Consider the following 18,491-nt stretch of genomic DNA (forward strand, 5'->3'; position numbering starts at 1 on the left):
ATTTTTAATAAATCCAGTAAAACTATAGTTATGAAAACTTGTGGGATTAACCGAATGCATTTAGATTTTAAAACAAAATACTAAAAATTGTTCTTACTACACAGCTACTTGCAACTGTCTTTAGAAATGTACTATTTAAAGTTGAAAATCACAAGCAAATCTGGAATTTATTTTTAAAGATTTCAGAATGAAGGATAAACTTTAAAGTTACATTTAGAAAACATAGCTTTATTTTTTCCCAATTTGGTTGGCATCAGAGAATTTACTTAACTTTCACCTTCTATTTTTTGTTCAGTTACACATGGATATAATTTTGTTTTTACATTAAAATAAGTTTTCAGTCACAAAACATTTTTCTTATCTGTAATAATGATATCAAAATTAACACACAATTCACTTCATCTCTATCTCCCAAAGTAACTGGTTTTCATTCATAATCACACAAATCGATTATGATACTAATATATCTTTTGCTGCTTTTACCTTTTAATTTTCATCTAATGCTCTGTTAGCAATCCAGTTTTTGAAAGAATACTCTTGTTTGCACAATTCATTAAAACAAAAAGAGGAAATATAACCAACTGAATTGCTTTTTAATGCTCTATTGCAAGAATAAAGGCTGAACAATTGCCTTCAAACAAGTAAGCATGAACTTCCCTATATTTTAAGAAGGAACTGGAAAATTTTCCACGGCCAGATAAATGGTACAGATTTTGTTCATTTCAATGGGAATAATATAGATAACTCATATTTTTTAAAAAAAGTGGGGTCTAGTGATATGAAATGAAAGAATACATTTAAATATGTTTGGTTTATTTCAATATTTTTCTTAGAAACATCTGTCTTTAAATAAAACTTTAATAAGGCAAATTTTAAAGAGTTTTAATGAGCATGAGCTGTTGGAAGTCTGTGAAATAACATTGACAGAAACTAGTGTTTGTTTAATAACTGGAAACATTTATTCACAGTCCTATGAACTGCCTCTTTGAATCAATGTATCTATATAACAATTACAATAAATAAAACAAATAACTTTCAACATGGCTATTTATGGGTGAGCAGTTCCATTTCTCAGAATTAGTAAAATTTAAAAGACAAACACAAATAATGATCTGAGTCTTTGGCTAGAGGGAAAAAAAGTACTATGGTAAAAGCCTCAAATCTTCCTTAATTGACATAACATATAAATTTTGCCAAAATACATTATCTTAGAAGAATTTAAACAAAAGTATGTAGACTTAAAAATTAAAAAACAAAAGTTAGAGTAAAAATGAATTGTAATAAAATTTCATAGTCAATTATAGTACACAAGGACTAGCATTACCAAACGATCAGGAAAAATTAAAGATTAAAAATTTCAAAAGCAAGAAATATGAAAATTCGGATGTTCATAAAAGCAAAAATCTACATCATACCAAATTAAAATTACTATTATATAAATATGCATCATTGAAATACCTCTCAGCAAATAAATGAAAATTTATCAAATTACTTATAGTCCTGCAGTCCTATCATTTGGGAGAAATATGTTAAGAGAAATGTTAACAATAGTCAAAGTTGGTAGAACTTTCTTTCAATGATTTAAACGTCTAGTAATTGACATATTTTGCAGATATTTCTAGAAACCAATTTATGTTTAAAATTATATGCACACCAATAACAAGTAAAGGCATTACATATCATAAATTATTCACACATGTCAAAATTTCAGAGACCATATAAAATTACAAATTAATCTTTCTTGTATCTTTCATATGCTAGGTAAGAAATAATTTATAATACAGTAAAATACAAAATACATAGTATCACTGATATATATGGTACTAGATTTGTACTGACAGTTAAATGTTTGCCATGTTTAGATATAGCTGAAGCAGACAAAATGAATTAATTGAACAAAAATACGGTGGAATCAATTGCTTCTATTTCAAAATTTCTTAAAAATAACGAAAATATACGCACAACAAGACACATTCATTCAACATTTTCTGTTAATTTTTTTTTTTTTTCCACTTGATGTTTCATCATGCACAACTGTTTAAAACATTTTATAAGATATTTCTTATGCAATGAATTTTTTTTTTTTTTTTTTTTTTTTTTTTACACATGCAAAATATATAATTTAAAATTTATCTCTATTAAACTCTATTAATTCGGTGATAACATTTGTTATTTATCGATACAGAAAAAATAAATAATTCTTGGCCTACATATTTTGCTTCAAAAAACACCACAGAGAAATGCCTAATGATTTGATCACTTTCTTTACAAAGAAAGAAAAGGTAAAAAACATTAGTAATGAATAAAAATAAGTTCACTTCACTTCTCAGAGAGACAATGAAATTAAAATAATACCAAGTAATGCAGTAGCCAAAAAGTAATGCCACATTCCTAATTTATATCACAACAGCAATAATTTGAAAAGCTGAATCTCCACTTTCAAATATTTTATTTTATTTATATCTCCACTTTCAAATATTTTATTTTATTTATTTATTTTTTTTTCCAAACAAAATATTTTTTTTTGCAATATAAATCAACTATCAAGGGAGGCATTTATTTCACCTCTGTATTTTAAAACTGCAAAATTTATATTAAAAAAATCAGGTATAAATGAAATGATGTATGCAGTTAACAATACATTTAATTTAAAGGGGGAAAAACATTACTTTCATAACAATTTGCAGTTAATATTCAGATTACCACTATACTTCTTATTTAAATATATTCAAGAAATGTTGGAATATAAATTTGACTGTACTTAAATAATAATAATAATATGATTCACTAAAATAATTAAAAAGTGTCTGAATTTGCAGCAAAGCCTTTTGAATTTTCTCTCTTTCTTCATATATACACAGGATAGAATTTGATTTTAACTAAGCATTAGCAATTTATTAAAAGCTAACAAACTTAAATACACTAAAAAGGAAGAAATAATTTCAGTTTAGTTCTTCATATTGCCAAAACATTTAATTGAATTTTACTTTTCATATCACTAAAACATTTCTTTGCATTTCACAACATTTTAAAGTGATGCAAAATATGTAAAAAGAATGTTAGTACCTAAACTGAATATTAAATGCAAATGTTGAAGAAATTTAATTTTTATTTCAGACTTTATATAAAGTCAAACTTTCTGAGGGGAGCAAATATACATGTTTTTAAATGCAAAAACTGCAATTAAGTTATAGCTCAAAAACATTTCAAAGAATTAGAATAAAAAAGCATATTAATAATGAATTACACTCCCTGTATAGTGACTATACGTTTCTAGCTATATATAATCTGATTCACTAAAATATACTAAAGCCTACTAACGCGATACAAAATATTCTCAACATTATTTGATAATGGAGATGACTGTGCATCTAATATTACAGAAGTGATATCATGTTGCAAACAGTACTGTGCAACTGACTGTGGAATGTTTACAAATGAGGAATATTAAATTGCTATACAGCAGTAAAATCCAGTTTCACATTAGAATACTGTTGTTAATCAAATGTACAAATGACTTGATTAAAAAACAACATTTGCTTTATACCTAATAATGCAAATTTGCCATGTGATTAATGATAACTTTGAGAGGGGAGGAGGAACCAGTAATGAGTCTAACATTTTAGAAACAAAATTAATTAAGCAGTTTGAATTCTTATAGCAAGCACACAAAATCACTCAACATATAAACCCATAAAATTTGAATTTTGCAGTTATTCTTTCAGCAATTATTACATAGTATATTTTTTTAAAGTCACTTTTATTTTGTGTATTAAAATAATAATCATCAATCCTGTCCCATTTATACAAAATTTCTTGCATTATCTTTTTAATACTAGAATTATATTATAAGAAGTCTTTTTTAAACTACACAATATGAAGTTTTTTGATTATACAATTTGAAAAATGGGGGGGGGGGAATTCCCTTTTTATTTTTTAATGTCACATGCATGCATGAAACTACCTCTTAAGCTTGTTTAAATTTTTGTATTAATACAAATCACACAAATAAATCATGAATTAATTATTATAAAACAAAAAACTTGCTTTTTAATGAACAGAACTTTTATACAGAGTATGGGTTTACATTATAATAATTTTTAGGAGAAATTATTAAATATTTAGAATCTCCTTTCATCATTTAGAAATCCTGGGAAGGGAAAATTTCACAGATTCAACAAAACTAAGTACTTTCAGTAAGAATCATTGCAATTTTTGACAGTCAGAACAAAATTAAATGGTTATTAAACACAGATACATATTTATATAATTTTTAACTATTGCATAAAAATTCATAGATGGTATATTAAATTCAAACTTAATACCAAAATAATTTATGGTCTAAAATCTCTGCAGCTTGCTAAAATACAATAGTTCTAACAAAAATGTTCTTTTCTGCAATAAACAAATTTTGAAATTGAAAGATTATTTATTAAGACTGAGAACCAGGGACATAGCAAAGCTTCTGATGTCAATACAATTTCTTAGAAATAAGCCAACTTGACTAATATAATATGAGTAGCATGACAAAAAAAATACATGCTGGTCACCTCCAACAAAAAATACAGCAGCAATCAACTTTGAATAAGTTGATTGTTTGTAATGTAATTATCTAAGCAATAATTAAATACATAATAAAAATAGGAAGTGCTTCAGAGACAAAAACAATGATAGTAATTAGTTCAGACACACTTATGCTGTTTGTTCTAATGCAAAATAAATTTCACTTAAAAATTATTTATAAAGAAAAAAAATTCAGAATCTGTATATAAAAAAGTATAAAAAGGTAAGAATTTGAACATGACAGAAATATTATAAAAGAAAAATTCGAATTACATAATTCTCAGAACAATTTTAAAGAAATAAAAAAAAAAAAGTCAGTATATACAGCTACCATTCTAAAACTTGGGTTTGCCGCAAATTATTCTTTGTATAAAATACTTCAATATGTACGAAAGAGGTATGCATATTTTGCAACAAGTGAAACTCTAATTGTAAAATATTTTAAAAATGTAAAATATTTAAAAATGTAAAATATTTTATTTTATAAAGAGCATTTTTATAATAATGTAAAATGTCCTGAATTAAAATTTGACCATTACAGTTAAACCTAAAATTACAATTTCTGAAATTCCTGAGTTACCGGGAATCAAATTTTGCTATCTTTTCTTTCTTCTCTTCCCATACTCAAAAGATCTGATATGCCCCTATACATAATACATAGAAAGCAATACTTAGGATTGAATAACTTTGAAACAAGATACTGATAAAGTAGTTGCTCTTGACAAGCATAATTGCTTTTGAATATAGAAATATTCAAAAACACTTTAAGTGATGTTTACAAATTTTACAGACCATGTATAGAATTGCTTATGACAAGAAGGAATGTGTTCAAACAAATATGAACATAGCAAGACTTTGATGCATTGAATCCTCTTAACCCAAGAGGAAAAAATCAAATTCAGTACCACAAATCATACTGAATATTAATGATAGTATTAAGCTTTAAATTTTGTAGACTTGAGTACGAATGCTCCAATTTACTTAAAAATTATTACACAAAACTGTTTTGAGATGATTAAAAAATAATCAGGCATTAGAAAATGAAGCAAGCTACAAATTTTGATAACAAGATAAAAATATTTTCGAGATTTAAACAAAGTATTATTACAGTACACTGTTGTTTTCTCTAAAATTACCTGCTTTTATTTCATGCCAACAGCTTTGAGAATAAGAATAATAATAATAAACAAACAAACAAACAAAACAAAAAAAAAAAAAAAAAAAAAAAAAAAAAAACACCATACCAAAGTACTATGTTAAAATAGAGAAATTATCCAAATCAAGAATTTATGATACTGTAGCTTTTACAGATGCGCAGCACTTAACCTAAAAAAAGTAAAATACTGCATTCCTTTAAAAAGCACATGATATTTTTTTTGCGTAAGAAAATTACGATCTGTAACAGATTACAGAGTTTAACTTTATGATTAAAATCTCTACACATCTTTTCCAAATTTTATTTTTCCATTTCACTTTCAAAAGTACACATTTCCTTTTCTCTATGTACAATCCAATTATAACAACACGATTAAGTATTTTCAAAAGTAAAAATCAAAATTGCATAGACGTATATTCAACAATTCAAACAGAAATTATATTCAATCTATTTTGGTTAATGACTTATCAACAGCCACATAAAGTAAAATAAAAAATATTTATAATTAACATTTAAAGTCTGATAAAAAAATTCTTGGGGAAACTATCATCTTTTTTAAGTGACACTAATTAATTTCACAAGAAGGAAAAATCATTCATATATACTTGGAAAGAGGAACCTTAACAATATTGATTTTAGCCCTTAAATTGCTAAGACCATTTTAAATCTAATTAACGTAATATAAACTTTTGGAACTGACATCCATACAGCTCATTATTAAGACAATATCTGCTTCAGGAATACATGTTCATTTATAAGGCATTCAAAACATGTTTAATGCATAGAAAATATAATTCCATAAGTTACAAAACTGCAACTTTTTAATACCTATCTTGATAATGATATCTTATAATTAAGGACATGTATCTCATAATAAGTCACAATACTGCAGTTTTTTAAATCTATCTTGATAATATCTTATAATCAAGGGCAGTAATTTTATCACAGGGAAAGAAAGAAAAGCTAAATTTGCAGGGTATTTTGCGGTATAATCACACAAAATTCATAAACTTTAGTGGCCACGGATTCACATTATTAATTCAAGGAGCTATGTATGCTAGAAATGAAGCAATGATACAAAAAATTAGTACACAGCAAACTAAAAATAATTTTTAAAAAAAGTGAAAATTACACTCAAATTCTCGTATATTGAATGTCATTACTTTAAGATAAAGATCACCATTTAATTAACATACAGATTTTCTTCATTAAATAGCACAAACATTCAACACTGAATTTGTTTGTCATTATTCATAGGCATTCCAAGTAACGTTGAGAAATTCAAAGCTGTGGTTTGAATTCTGGAATAGGATTACATTTGTGTTATCTTTTTGGAATAGGATTCCTTTTTGTAGGAATTTTAATGAAAAGTAGAATAAAATTGATTTATTTATAAACATAATCTAACAATTATAACAAAAGTTAATAAAAATATAGAAAAAATCCAAAATTCACAGATATTTATAGAAAAGTAAGACATTAATGAAATCCCACAAAACTTCAGGAAACAGTTACAAAAATTCATACTACAATAAAATTACTGCCTCACTTGTAATACCCAAAGAACACTTTTTAAAATATATAAACAGATTAAATACATAATTTTACTTTTATTTACAATAATTTAAATAAGAAAATTATATTACTTCATTTAGATATATTATGTTACATTAGATATATTTTTTTTATTTGGACATTTATACAAATATGCAGAGAAATTATAGGCCAAAATCAGCTGAATTTAAGGTTAATTCTGCCGATTTTAGTCTCCAATCTTCAATATTAACAAGTTTATATAATGTAAATAAGTTTACATTCACCACTTTGCTTACATTTAGATTTGTTATCCATGAATTTTAAAAATGGATTTGATCTTTCATAAATTCAGAAGTAAAATTATTTTCACCATATTCTTAATTTTTTATGAATACGTATGATAATGGTATGCCAACATTATGCATGGTAAGGGCTTGCTTCAATAAATATCAGAGGTAGATAGATAATTTATTGCAGTACAATATTCAAGGGCTGTTTCCTTAGAGCAATATTAGAGGAGATCAGAAATTTTACTTCTAGAAATACATTTCATAAATTTTTGTTTACATCTGACATTAAATTATTGAACCTTTTCATTACAGAAAACACGTGAATGATTTAAAAAAAAAAAAAAAAAACATTGGCATATTTAACAGAGTTAAAATAATCCAGCTTTAATAAGACTTCTCCGAGTTAAGTGAATTTTAATAACAAAAAATTGAATTTCTCAATTATTAATTGTGCATTAATTGTATAGATTACATGAATGAACTCTCATGATTAATAATTCTGATTAAATGATTTTTATTTTTCAATGTAAAAAATGCCTTAACTTCTCTATTTTAGCCATTTAGAAGGAGGAAAGAAGAAACAGCACTTGAAAAATGTTAAAATAAATTTATTAAAATTCATCTGCAAGTAATTTTATTCAAACTGTGAAAATACTTTGCATCACATTTTTCAGATAAAAAGAATTGCACTCAGCTCTGTTTATTGAAAAGTTATTAATTTGTATTACTTCTGAATATCTATCACATTCATGGTTTTAGAAATGTTTTTTCAGGAAAAATTCTCAGCTCCAAACTACAAATAAGTATTAATTATGAAAAATATTCCATATGATGCAACAGATTTAGATGCCTTTAATTTTTTACAAAGCAGATTAGTTTATTTTTATTTAAACTAGCCATATGACACTAAACAATGAAATAAAGATAATTTGTTCACATATTTTAATACTCCAATAAGGGGGGAAACTACCCATTGCAAAGCTACGTTCCTTTTAGATAACATTATCTTATTATGATACAAAACAATGCAATGCATTATTTTGTTTACCTGCTGAGAAACTGCATACAGAATTATTACCAAATAAGTGTTTTGTACTTTATAATGGTTAACACATTCTTTCTATAACTCGTGTGCCTGCTTATAAAAATAAAATTAAAACTGAACTACCTATAATAGTGTTGTTTTTAATTACATATATGAAATATACAATTAGAAATTACTTAATTTTGACAAATACAAAAATTTAAAAACCAAGACATGTTAAAAACCTTTAAAAAAGATAAAAAAATTTCAATAAAATATTCTCATTTAAAAGCAAAATACATTAAAAGGTTAAAATACCCATTATATATAAGAAAAAAGATAAATGTAATAAATTTCCATTCCCCAAATACATAAAAAGTAACAAAAACAGTGCAAAAATACCAATTCTGAAAGAAACATTTAAAACAGCAGAGCCATTCTGATGAAGAGATAGATGCATTTGAACCTTTTGAAAATATGATGGGATATAGGAAAATATGATGGGAGACATAAGTGACATGAAGAAATGTTAATGTTCTTTCCTAATATGGCAATACCCAACCAGGAAAAAATAGGAACCACATTCATTTCATTTTTCAAATTCCTACCAATTGAAACTTAAACTGAAAACTTACAAGAAAGATAAACTAACACAAGTAATATTATACATCTTTACAGTTTCTGTTATGTGATTTTATTATCATATAATCCTCTAATTATTACTAATATTTACATCCATCAAATGAAAAAGAATGTTTTAAATGCCAATATTTTCAGTTAATGAGTGACCCAAACAAATAAGTAAACCTTGCATCATAATAGAAAATATGGAAAAAATATGCATTAAAAACCATTTTTTTGCATTATTTAAAAATATAACAATAAAAAAAGTGATGAACATATGAAAAATAAATTCTTTTGATATCGGCTGACCAATAATTAAAATTTATTGGTTTCTGTTTCAACTTTTCTCCACAAACAATAAAAACGAATCCAAGTTTTGTGCTCTTTTTAACTGTAAAAATTGAGCAAATGAAACAACTACTTTGTTGCACATTTTGCAGAAGATTCGAAACAGAATGTAGGTTTAAAATTATTGTTACTTGGTCTGTGCCATAAATTAATGTAATTTGGTCTGTGTCATAACACAATCTCAATCAAGTGACTATATACTCTTAATTTCAGCTAACTTTATTTAGGGATTAAACCAATTCTTAGAAAATATTTAAGCTTCTCACTTCACTTTAATATACAGCAAACTATGAATCTTCTTATAAAAGTAGACCAAAGAGCAAAAAACATCAGCAATTAATAGCCTAAATTATGAAAGAGACTTTTTATCTCTTGAACAAGTTTGCAGCTTATTACATAAATTAGACACTTGTATAACAGAAAAAGTCCTATTCATAACTCTTGTACTTTTTCTACTACTTTCTTAAATGTACTTCAAAAAGAGATAGTCGTCATTTTATAATTATAATAATGAATATTAACATAATATGAATAACAAATTAATATTTTTTGTAATTATTGCAAATTACTTTTCAATACCTAAAATGCTGTTTGAAGGATCTGCTTTATAACTTTTTTTATATAAACTGGGAGATGAGAGGTCTACCCTTAAAGGAAAAAAACACCTAATTTTTTATTTATTTTCCAGGAATAAATTCCTGACAATTAATAAATGGTATATTAATATACAATTAATAGATTTGTAATTCATAACACAATTTTCAGAAAAATAAGAAATAAAACCAATGTTTTCATAACTTCTATTTTATTAGATGAAGTAAAAGAAAGGAACATAACGATGGAAGAATTTGTAAATGAAATTACATTCAAGTTCTTTACAGCTGAAGAGTCACTCTTTAACTGATAAATATCATAGCATTGTTTCAAGTGCTCAGATATTTAACAAGTTTTATAAATAATGAAAAGTAAATGCTTAATTAATAAATATATTTCTGAAATTTTGAATAACAATTAATTGCATATCAGGCCTAATTTTCCTAAATATACAAAAATTTTACTTTTATATAACAAAAATGAACTGTAAAAGTATATTTGAGAAGTATCAAAATTAATATATGCTTGAAATAATACTGTAACCACAGCATAAGAAATAAATAGCTTTAGTTTCATTTCACATTCTCATAAATTAAGTATATGAAAATATGCAAATATAAAACAAGTTACGTTACTTTCCTCAATTGTATCTACAATGCTTAAATGAAATGCATTTGCAGTTTCCAACAACAAAAATTTTGGAAATCTAACAAACTTTACATGCTTACTCTAGAGCTTTAACTGTAGCATATTATTATATAAAATTTAAAATATGAATTAGAATGAACAAATAGAATTTCAGATTTATGTAATAAACAGGACTTCACAGAGTGTCTTTATGTTATGGTTTCAGGAACGATACATAGTAATTAATACTACACTTATGTACAAGACATGCTTCAGCCAGTTTCAGTAAAAGAAGATTCAAAATGCAGATTGTGAAAAAAAAATTATAATTAAATACCATGAAACAAGACAATATTTTCCCTCTTATAACACTGGAAGTTTGAAATATTCTCATGGTTCAGACATCATAAAATAACCCTAATTTTAATAAATTCAATATTTTCAAATAATCATGTGAATTGAAAAATATATTCTTTAAGTTATGTGCTTATGTAAGCAGGGTTTGAAAATATGGATGCACATCTTAAAATTTAATTAAAAATTTTCAATTTCTATTAATCAGAATTTATGTGCAAAATTTAAAAATCTGTGAAAATAAATTAATTTTTATTAATATAGAGAGCAACATACAAAGTTTTAAATTAAAAAAATACACAGAAATAATTTTTAAAACAGGTGTAAAGGAACAATAGAAATAGGTGCTTTTTAATATATTTTACAAAAAATGTAACATTAAGTTGTTTGTTGCTTAACTTAAGAATACATACATATATATTCTCAACAAAGCTGAATAATGATCGAATTATGTGCAGAAAAAAATTACTTAATTACTTAATAAAATATAAGATTAGGGCAGTTCATGCAGTTTTTAATGGCCTAAAGAAAGATTTTTTTCACTCACATTAGCTCATCTAAATAGCAGTAGGTTAGATATGCAAATCAATTAAAAAAAACAGATTATTTTACTTATGTAAGTGTCATAAGACAGAGATCAAAGATTTGAAAAAGAAAGTGTACCTTAATCCAGATTGATTCTGCAATTATTTTATCACACACACATACATACAATAAATAAATAAATTAATAAAAAATAAAACTTGTACCTGAGAAAAATGATGTCTAAACAGAATTTATAATGCAAAGTTTTTGATCCCCCCAAAATAAAAGAGGAAAATTTGAAAATACATATGCAAACCTTTTTTTAAAGAAAAATATTGCCTATATTACAGAGAAACCTCTCAAGATGATCTTGCCCAAAAGTCACCTGCATTTCTAAGAACATGATTAAATATTACTGCAAGTCATATTCTGTAAAACGAATGTCTCCACAGAACACTGAAATTGTTTAGAACTATGGACAGCCATTTTACGAAGTTTCATTATTAAAATACTCAAAACATAATATTTTTCAATGTAACTTTATCATTTAATTTTTGGAAATATATAACAGCAGGAAAAGTGTACAATTTTGAAAAACCATTTCAGACAGGTAAAGAAAGAATTCAAACAATGTGCAAAATGCAGACTTCAATGACAGGAATTACCTTGAAAGGGGGAGGGGTGTCTCACATCTAATTCTCCTGAGAAAGTAAGAAAAAGGCATCATCTTTTCTTAGACAGATACTGCTTTATTGTTTTTCCACAATTAATCACTCAGTCTTAAAAAGTACGCATTTTAAAATTACATTAGTTAGATATTATTAAGAAATTTATTTTGAAGTACAATATTTTAATCATGCAATTAATATTCTAATGCTAACAGAATATTTTCAGTTCATGAATATCTGCATATGCTAAATTTCTTAGCATGGTTAAAATTATTAAACTGAATACATTTATTATGTACATACATACTTTTGTAAAACGAAATGAATTAAAGAAATGCTATTCTGAGCTTAAACTTAACTGTTAAAAGCAAGATAAATAAGCCATTTATCAAACAATTCTAGTATCAAATATTTTTTTAAATACATACAAATACTACATTCTACAAATGTAGAAATATTAATGATGCACTTTTTTCAAGTCTCGATGATACATTACATTTCTATAATATTTCTAACATAAAGGGGGCGAGAAAACTTTTAAAAATGTGAACATACACTGCACAGCAATAAGCATTTTCTTATTGGACTTATACTAATTAACAGGCTGGATGAGTTTTACCCAAACTAGCACCCTCCAGAAGCAACAGGAATTAATTTCAAAACAAAAAGTTTTCATGGAAATAAAACTTGATGGCAATTTAAAGGAAAAACACTGAGAATAACACTTAGTGCTTTCTGAACGCTGTGAATAATGTAAGCTTGAAAATTCTTTTGTAGAGATGTTTTTTTTTTTTTTACTTTACAGAAATCTTCTCAATTATGTACTAGAAAATTATTTAGAATTTCTGATTCTTGATTTTAAAGCATTTCAAGCATTTGATACATAAAATTTATTATTTTCTACCACATTTCAATAACGTTTATCAGGGAACAGGGTAATGATAAATATTATAAAATTATATTTTTTTTTTTTTTTTTTTTTACTAGAATGGTTAATACCAGTATTACGAGATTAAAATAACTGGATTTGGGCAAGTACCTTCTTTCAAGGTGTGTGTGTGTGTGGGGAGGGAACACTTTTAAGAAAGATCTTTATTTTTATGTCATATAAACAATGCCTCAAAGCAGATTTATTTTAGGAACTTAATTTTTACTTTATCAATGAATACTTTAGTATAAATTAAAATTTAATTTTTCTGCAGGAAAAATGTCTTTTAACTGTTGATTTTATAAAGACTGCTGCAAGTAGGACACCATTTATTTATAGCTGGACAGTGAATGTCACTTATAATTTAACTACAAGACGTAATATGAAGGTCACAATTTATTTTAAAATTAAAAATAATTTTATAGCTGCTAATTTATAAAAAACAATGGGATCTGACAAACATGATTTGCCTATGCATAATTTGATCATGTCAAATCACATACATAATTTGGTTTGGTTTATTTAATTATTGCTATGCATGCATGGGTTATCTGCATAAAGAAAGGGATCCCTTTGTGGAGGACTTTCTAAAGGAACTCATATGCACTTTACACATGAGGAAAACCCCAAAAACACTCATGTAACCAGCCCATTCACCTGGAATTGAACCCAGGTAGGAAGTACCAGTGTTCAGCGGTTTTGCTGCTCGGCTGCTGGTGGATTACATAATTTGGAGTCTTAAAACTAGTTATAAATGTTTGAATGTAGAATATATTAAATTAAAATTTGGAATTAGAAATTAAATATTAAATTATGGTTTTGGGCTAGTTCCTTTCAATTTTATAATTTTAAAAAGTTATACAGATGAAAAAATTCAAGTAGAGAAGAAGAAGAAAAAAATATTTATCAAAATGATTTTAGACATATTGAAAAAATTTAATAACTAATGAGAATATAACTGTGTGCATAAGATTAATAATGTACCATTTATAAATTTAAAGAAAACTAAATACAAATTTTTACCAAAATGTGTAACATATTAAAACACACCAGATGAAATAAAAAGAAATAAACAAATTACTCTAAAAATTATTTAAAGACAAAAATGGAATATGTATAATTTAAGCTTTATTAAGAGGGAAAAAATCATAGCCTTATTATTATTATTATTATTATTATTTAAGAAATTGTCACTGAAATTTTCTTTATAGCATCCCCCTCTACGATATTATCAGTATTTTTTCTTGATATACACTCGAAAGAGATGCCCTAAACTCAGACAAATTAAAAGCTAGGGGTAGTATGATAAAAAGCAAGGAATATGCAAAATATTTTAACATACATAAGAATTGCTACAAATGAAGAAGACTAGCAAAAACTCAGTATAATGAAAATGAATTTAAACTTTCTCAGAAACTAAAATTCTTATACTCAAATTAGTACAGTTAAAAGAAATTCATAATAAAAGATATGCATGCTAAAAAAACAAACAAGTAATCGATTTCTACATATTTTGAAATTATAAATGTTATATTAATATATTATTATATCACTTATTAAACTTAAATTAATACTTATAAGAAATGCACACTAGAATAAAATGCAGACCTAATGAATTTATAGCTTGGAAACAAAAGAATTTTATGTAATGAAGGAAGATAAATATAAAATGGTCTTATAGTATTAGCACATTTAAATAAATGATGACATGTGAAAATGTCTTTAGAAGAAGAAGGAACAAATGAAATGATATTGCAAATACTTTATCTAAAATTCAGTTGTTTTTCAGTTTACCATATTTTTGTCGTGCTAACAAATGAGGTAAAACACATTTTTAATGTATATAGTAACACACAATTTCAGTAACAGCTTTAAATATAATTAAAATAGTGTTAAAACATCTACTTTCAAACCCTGCTTCATTTCTAAAATTACCAACAATAAAATATTCCAACAATTACTAAATAAATAGAAATCTATGTACATTGATGAAAATGATGTAACAATTACTATGACACATGCAACAGAAAGTATCTAGAATAGGAACAAATGGTAATACAGCAGTTTTTATTAACTTTCAAACTTCCATTAGTGTTAAAAATAACAAAAAATTCTACTTATGCGAGAGAATGATACAATTTTGAAATAAAATATTAGATTTGAAATTTTAATGCTTCAAACACCTCAGATTTTTTTAAAAAATATTTTTTATTACAAAAGCATGAATACTTTTTACCCATTAGGTTCACCCCTCCCCACTTGTAATGAATGCTAAACATGAGGATGATTGTAAAATATTCAAGTAAAAGCTAGAAGTTTGATAAAATCAACAAGGCATCATTAGAAAGTATATTCCAGCTAGCAATTTATAGCCACAAATTTTCATTATTATCATCACAGTTGTTATGCATACTTTTTAAAATATCATTGAAGAGAAAAATACCAAAATTCTTTGAGAGATTTCTTTTTCATTTTTTACTAGCCAACTACATCAAGTACATATTTGTTTTTCTTTATCAGAGAGGCATTTTTCACTTTGTCTGCAACCATGCTATACACCTCTATCAGTACAATATATTTTATTTTCATCCTACATTTGGAACCTATCAGCATATCTATTGTTGCAGAAGTATGTGTAAACATATCTGGAAAAAATTATTTCAAATTCAATTCGAAATATCACTAATTTGCTGCTAAAAGCATTTTTATATCATTGTGTATGCCAGTGAACATCAATGTTAGTGTAATAATGATACAATTAAAAAAAAAAACTTCATACAGATTAAAAAATACATTTTGATTAAGAATAAAGAAATTTTCCAATAATATAAAACCATTAAAAAGTATTTGATTATATTGCTAAACTGAATTTTTTTTATAGATATCCCACAGCTTAAAAAAAAAAAAAAAAAAAAAAAAAGTAACAATCACTCAATAATGACAAAATTATTTGAAAAAAGGTCAGCAATTTAAAGATGTAAGCACTAATTCTTTCCACAGGATGAAATGATTTACAGCCAAAAATAGTAATAATAATAATAAAAAAATTCTAATAGAGGGAAGAGCAGATAAATGCAGTAGTGTGGATTATTCCAGCTAAAGTTCCGATGTTTTTCAAACTGTCATTACTTATGATGTGATAAAGAATTCTGCAATAAATGAGTTAAACCTATTTTTAATGTGTCTGGCAGCACGTAAATGCACATTCATTTTATGATTGAGTCATATATACAATTGTACAATATTTACAGAAACCATAATAACTTTATTTCTGAATTCAGAACCACATTTTTCGATGAAAAATGTTGGCATCTTTGTTAACATTCAGGCTAAAACACACATGGAAAAGAATATATTTTAAATACAATATATACAACAGAAATTTGATTTTAGCTTTTGCAATGATAGTTCATTTTTAAGCAATAAACAGATATAATCTATGGAAATTTCAAGACCTTGTTAAACAAGAACTTTAAACTTCTGGCATACACTTCAGATAAAAATGCATATACGTTACAACAGCAGTTTGCTTTCAGCCCTTCTGAAAGACCTCTTAATACAGCTGCAAGGTTCTTGCAGCTGTTTTTAAAAATATGAATAGGCATGAAGCAATTTGCTGCCCCTCAAAACTTTCAAAATAACACAAAGAGAACTGTTGACAACCTCATATGAATTGCATACGTTCAATAATTTACAGACATACCAGCTATCACTCTTTGCCTCACTGTTAGCCATTCCTATCTGGGAAATGTAATTAAAAGTCATGTGTAACTAAATGGGATTCAACGTTAATGAGTAATGAGCGAGCTCAGGTTTGAGTAGGTCTCTGCAGAAGCCTCTTCATCGCCGTGCTGTGTTTCTTTTTGTGTTGACAATTGTACTGAAGGCTGAGACGACGACGCTGCTGTAGAAGAGGGTTCTCCGAGGGGCACACGAGTGTTCACATAAATGTTAGTTTCACTAAATGTGGGGTCTACATATGAAATTTGATGATGACTACCAAGCTGTACATTCAAAGAACCCATTTGAGAACAATCCAGGGCCTGCGGAACAGCAAATATGGACGTATCCATAGGAGTGAGTTCGGAAGACACAGAAGTCCTAGAAAAAGAGGAAGACGGGTGGCTTCTCGGAAGAGAGCTAGCGTCCACACCTGAAGCTGGCTGGTAAGACTGAAGACTCCTGATGTCTCGCTCGGAACCATCTACTACATCGGACAACAAGACCTGAGGATCCTTTGCTGCTTGCAAGAAGTGGGATGAATGAATACTTTTCTGATATTCAAAATTATGTACAGGTCCTGAGTTTTCATCAGACTGTAGGTGATAAGAAGTATCAGATGCAATATTGTCAGCCATCTGCCTGGAGGACACGGCAGTGGAACTGAAAGCGCCACAGGCGTAGAACAAATGGTTCTTGTGTAAGCACCGATTGCCTGCAGGCAGGAAACATGTGCTGCTGCTTCCAACAATATGAGGACTTTCACAGTCCATTGCAGAAGTTCCACTGATCGGAGCATTGAAAACATTTGTCTGAGTACAGCTACTTTGCTGCGGATGCATAGGATTGACAAGAGTAGGATCATCAACACCGAATGCTTGGGCATCTAAAACATAAATAAGATATTTTCAGTTGGCAAAATAATACAATAATCAGAAAATAAATACAAGATCAGAAATTGTTCAAACATTACCTCTGTAGATGCACTATGCTCTGTTAATGCATTTTTTTATTCCAACATAAAGCAAATATTTCAAGAATAAATTTTCAAGGCAATTGTAACATAAATTTACTACAGCAATACCACAGATATACAGAGAATTACAAAACTATGAAATTCATTTAAAGGAAAAGAATAGTTCTGCCAGTAAAGACTCAGTCCCATATTTCAATGTCTTATACTTGCAGGAATACATTCAAATATGCCATACTAGTCTGTATAACACAAGAATGATTAAAGTCATGCTGACTGGTCTTTGGTGAAATATTTCATGGTGAAAATAATACAAAGATGTGGCTATAATCCCTCCTGGTATTCTCATTTAAAACTACATTACAGGAGATCAATGCCTACATTTCTGACTAAAAGCAAAGGCAAATTTATTGGGACCTACAGGCTGCAACTGTGACAGAACCCCAAATCATTAACTGATTTATAAGAACAATAAACAAGCCCATCTAAAGCTGAGACCCCCCCCCCAATTTTTACATGAAATGATCCTTTCACTACATAAATCTGACACTGATTAAGGAA

The 18,491-nt window shown here is 26.8% G+C and overlaps 1 protein-coding gene across 1 annotated transcript in view; it reads right to left on the reverse strand.

Moving 5' to 3' along the window:
• Window positions 1-936: 936 nt before the first annotated feature.
• The window catches only part of LOC118190138 (dual specificity tyrosine-phosphorylation-regulated kinase 1B-like), a 226,210-nt gene continuing 208,655 nt past the window's right edge, over window positions 937-18,491 (reverse strand). Inside the window, exon 9 of the mRNA XM_035360827.2 lies at window positions 937-17,843. Within this exon, the coding sequence (XP_035216718.2) occupies window positions 17,026-17,843 (818 nt within the window). The 3' untranslated portion in view covers window positions 937-17,025. The remainder of the gene's footprint in view (window positions 17,844-18,491) is intronic.

Source organism: Stegodyphus dumicola, chromosome 1 (genome assembly GCF_044657685.1).
Source record: "Stegodyphus dumicola isolate Sdum_Otavi_A_Nest chromosome 1, ASM4465768v1".
NCBI classification, from domain to species: domain Eukaryota; kingdom Metazoa; phylum Arthropoda; class Arachnida; order Araneae; family Eresidae; genus Stegodyphus; species Stegodyphus dumicola.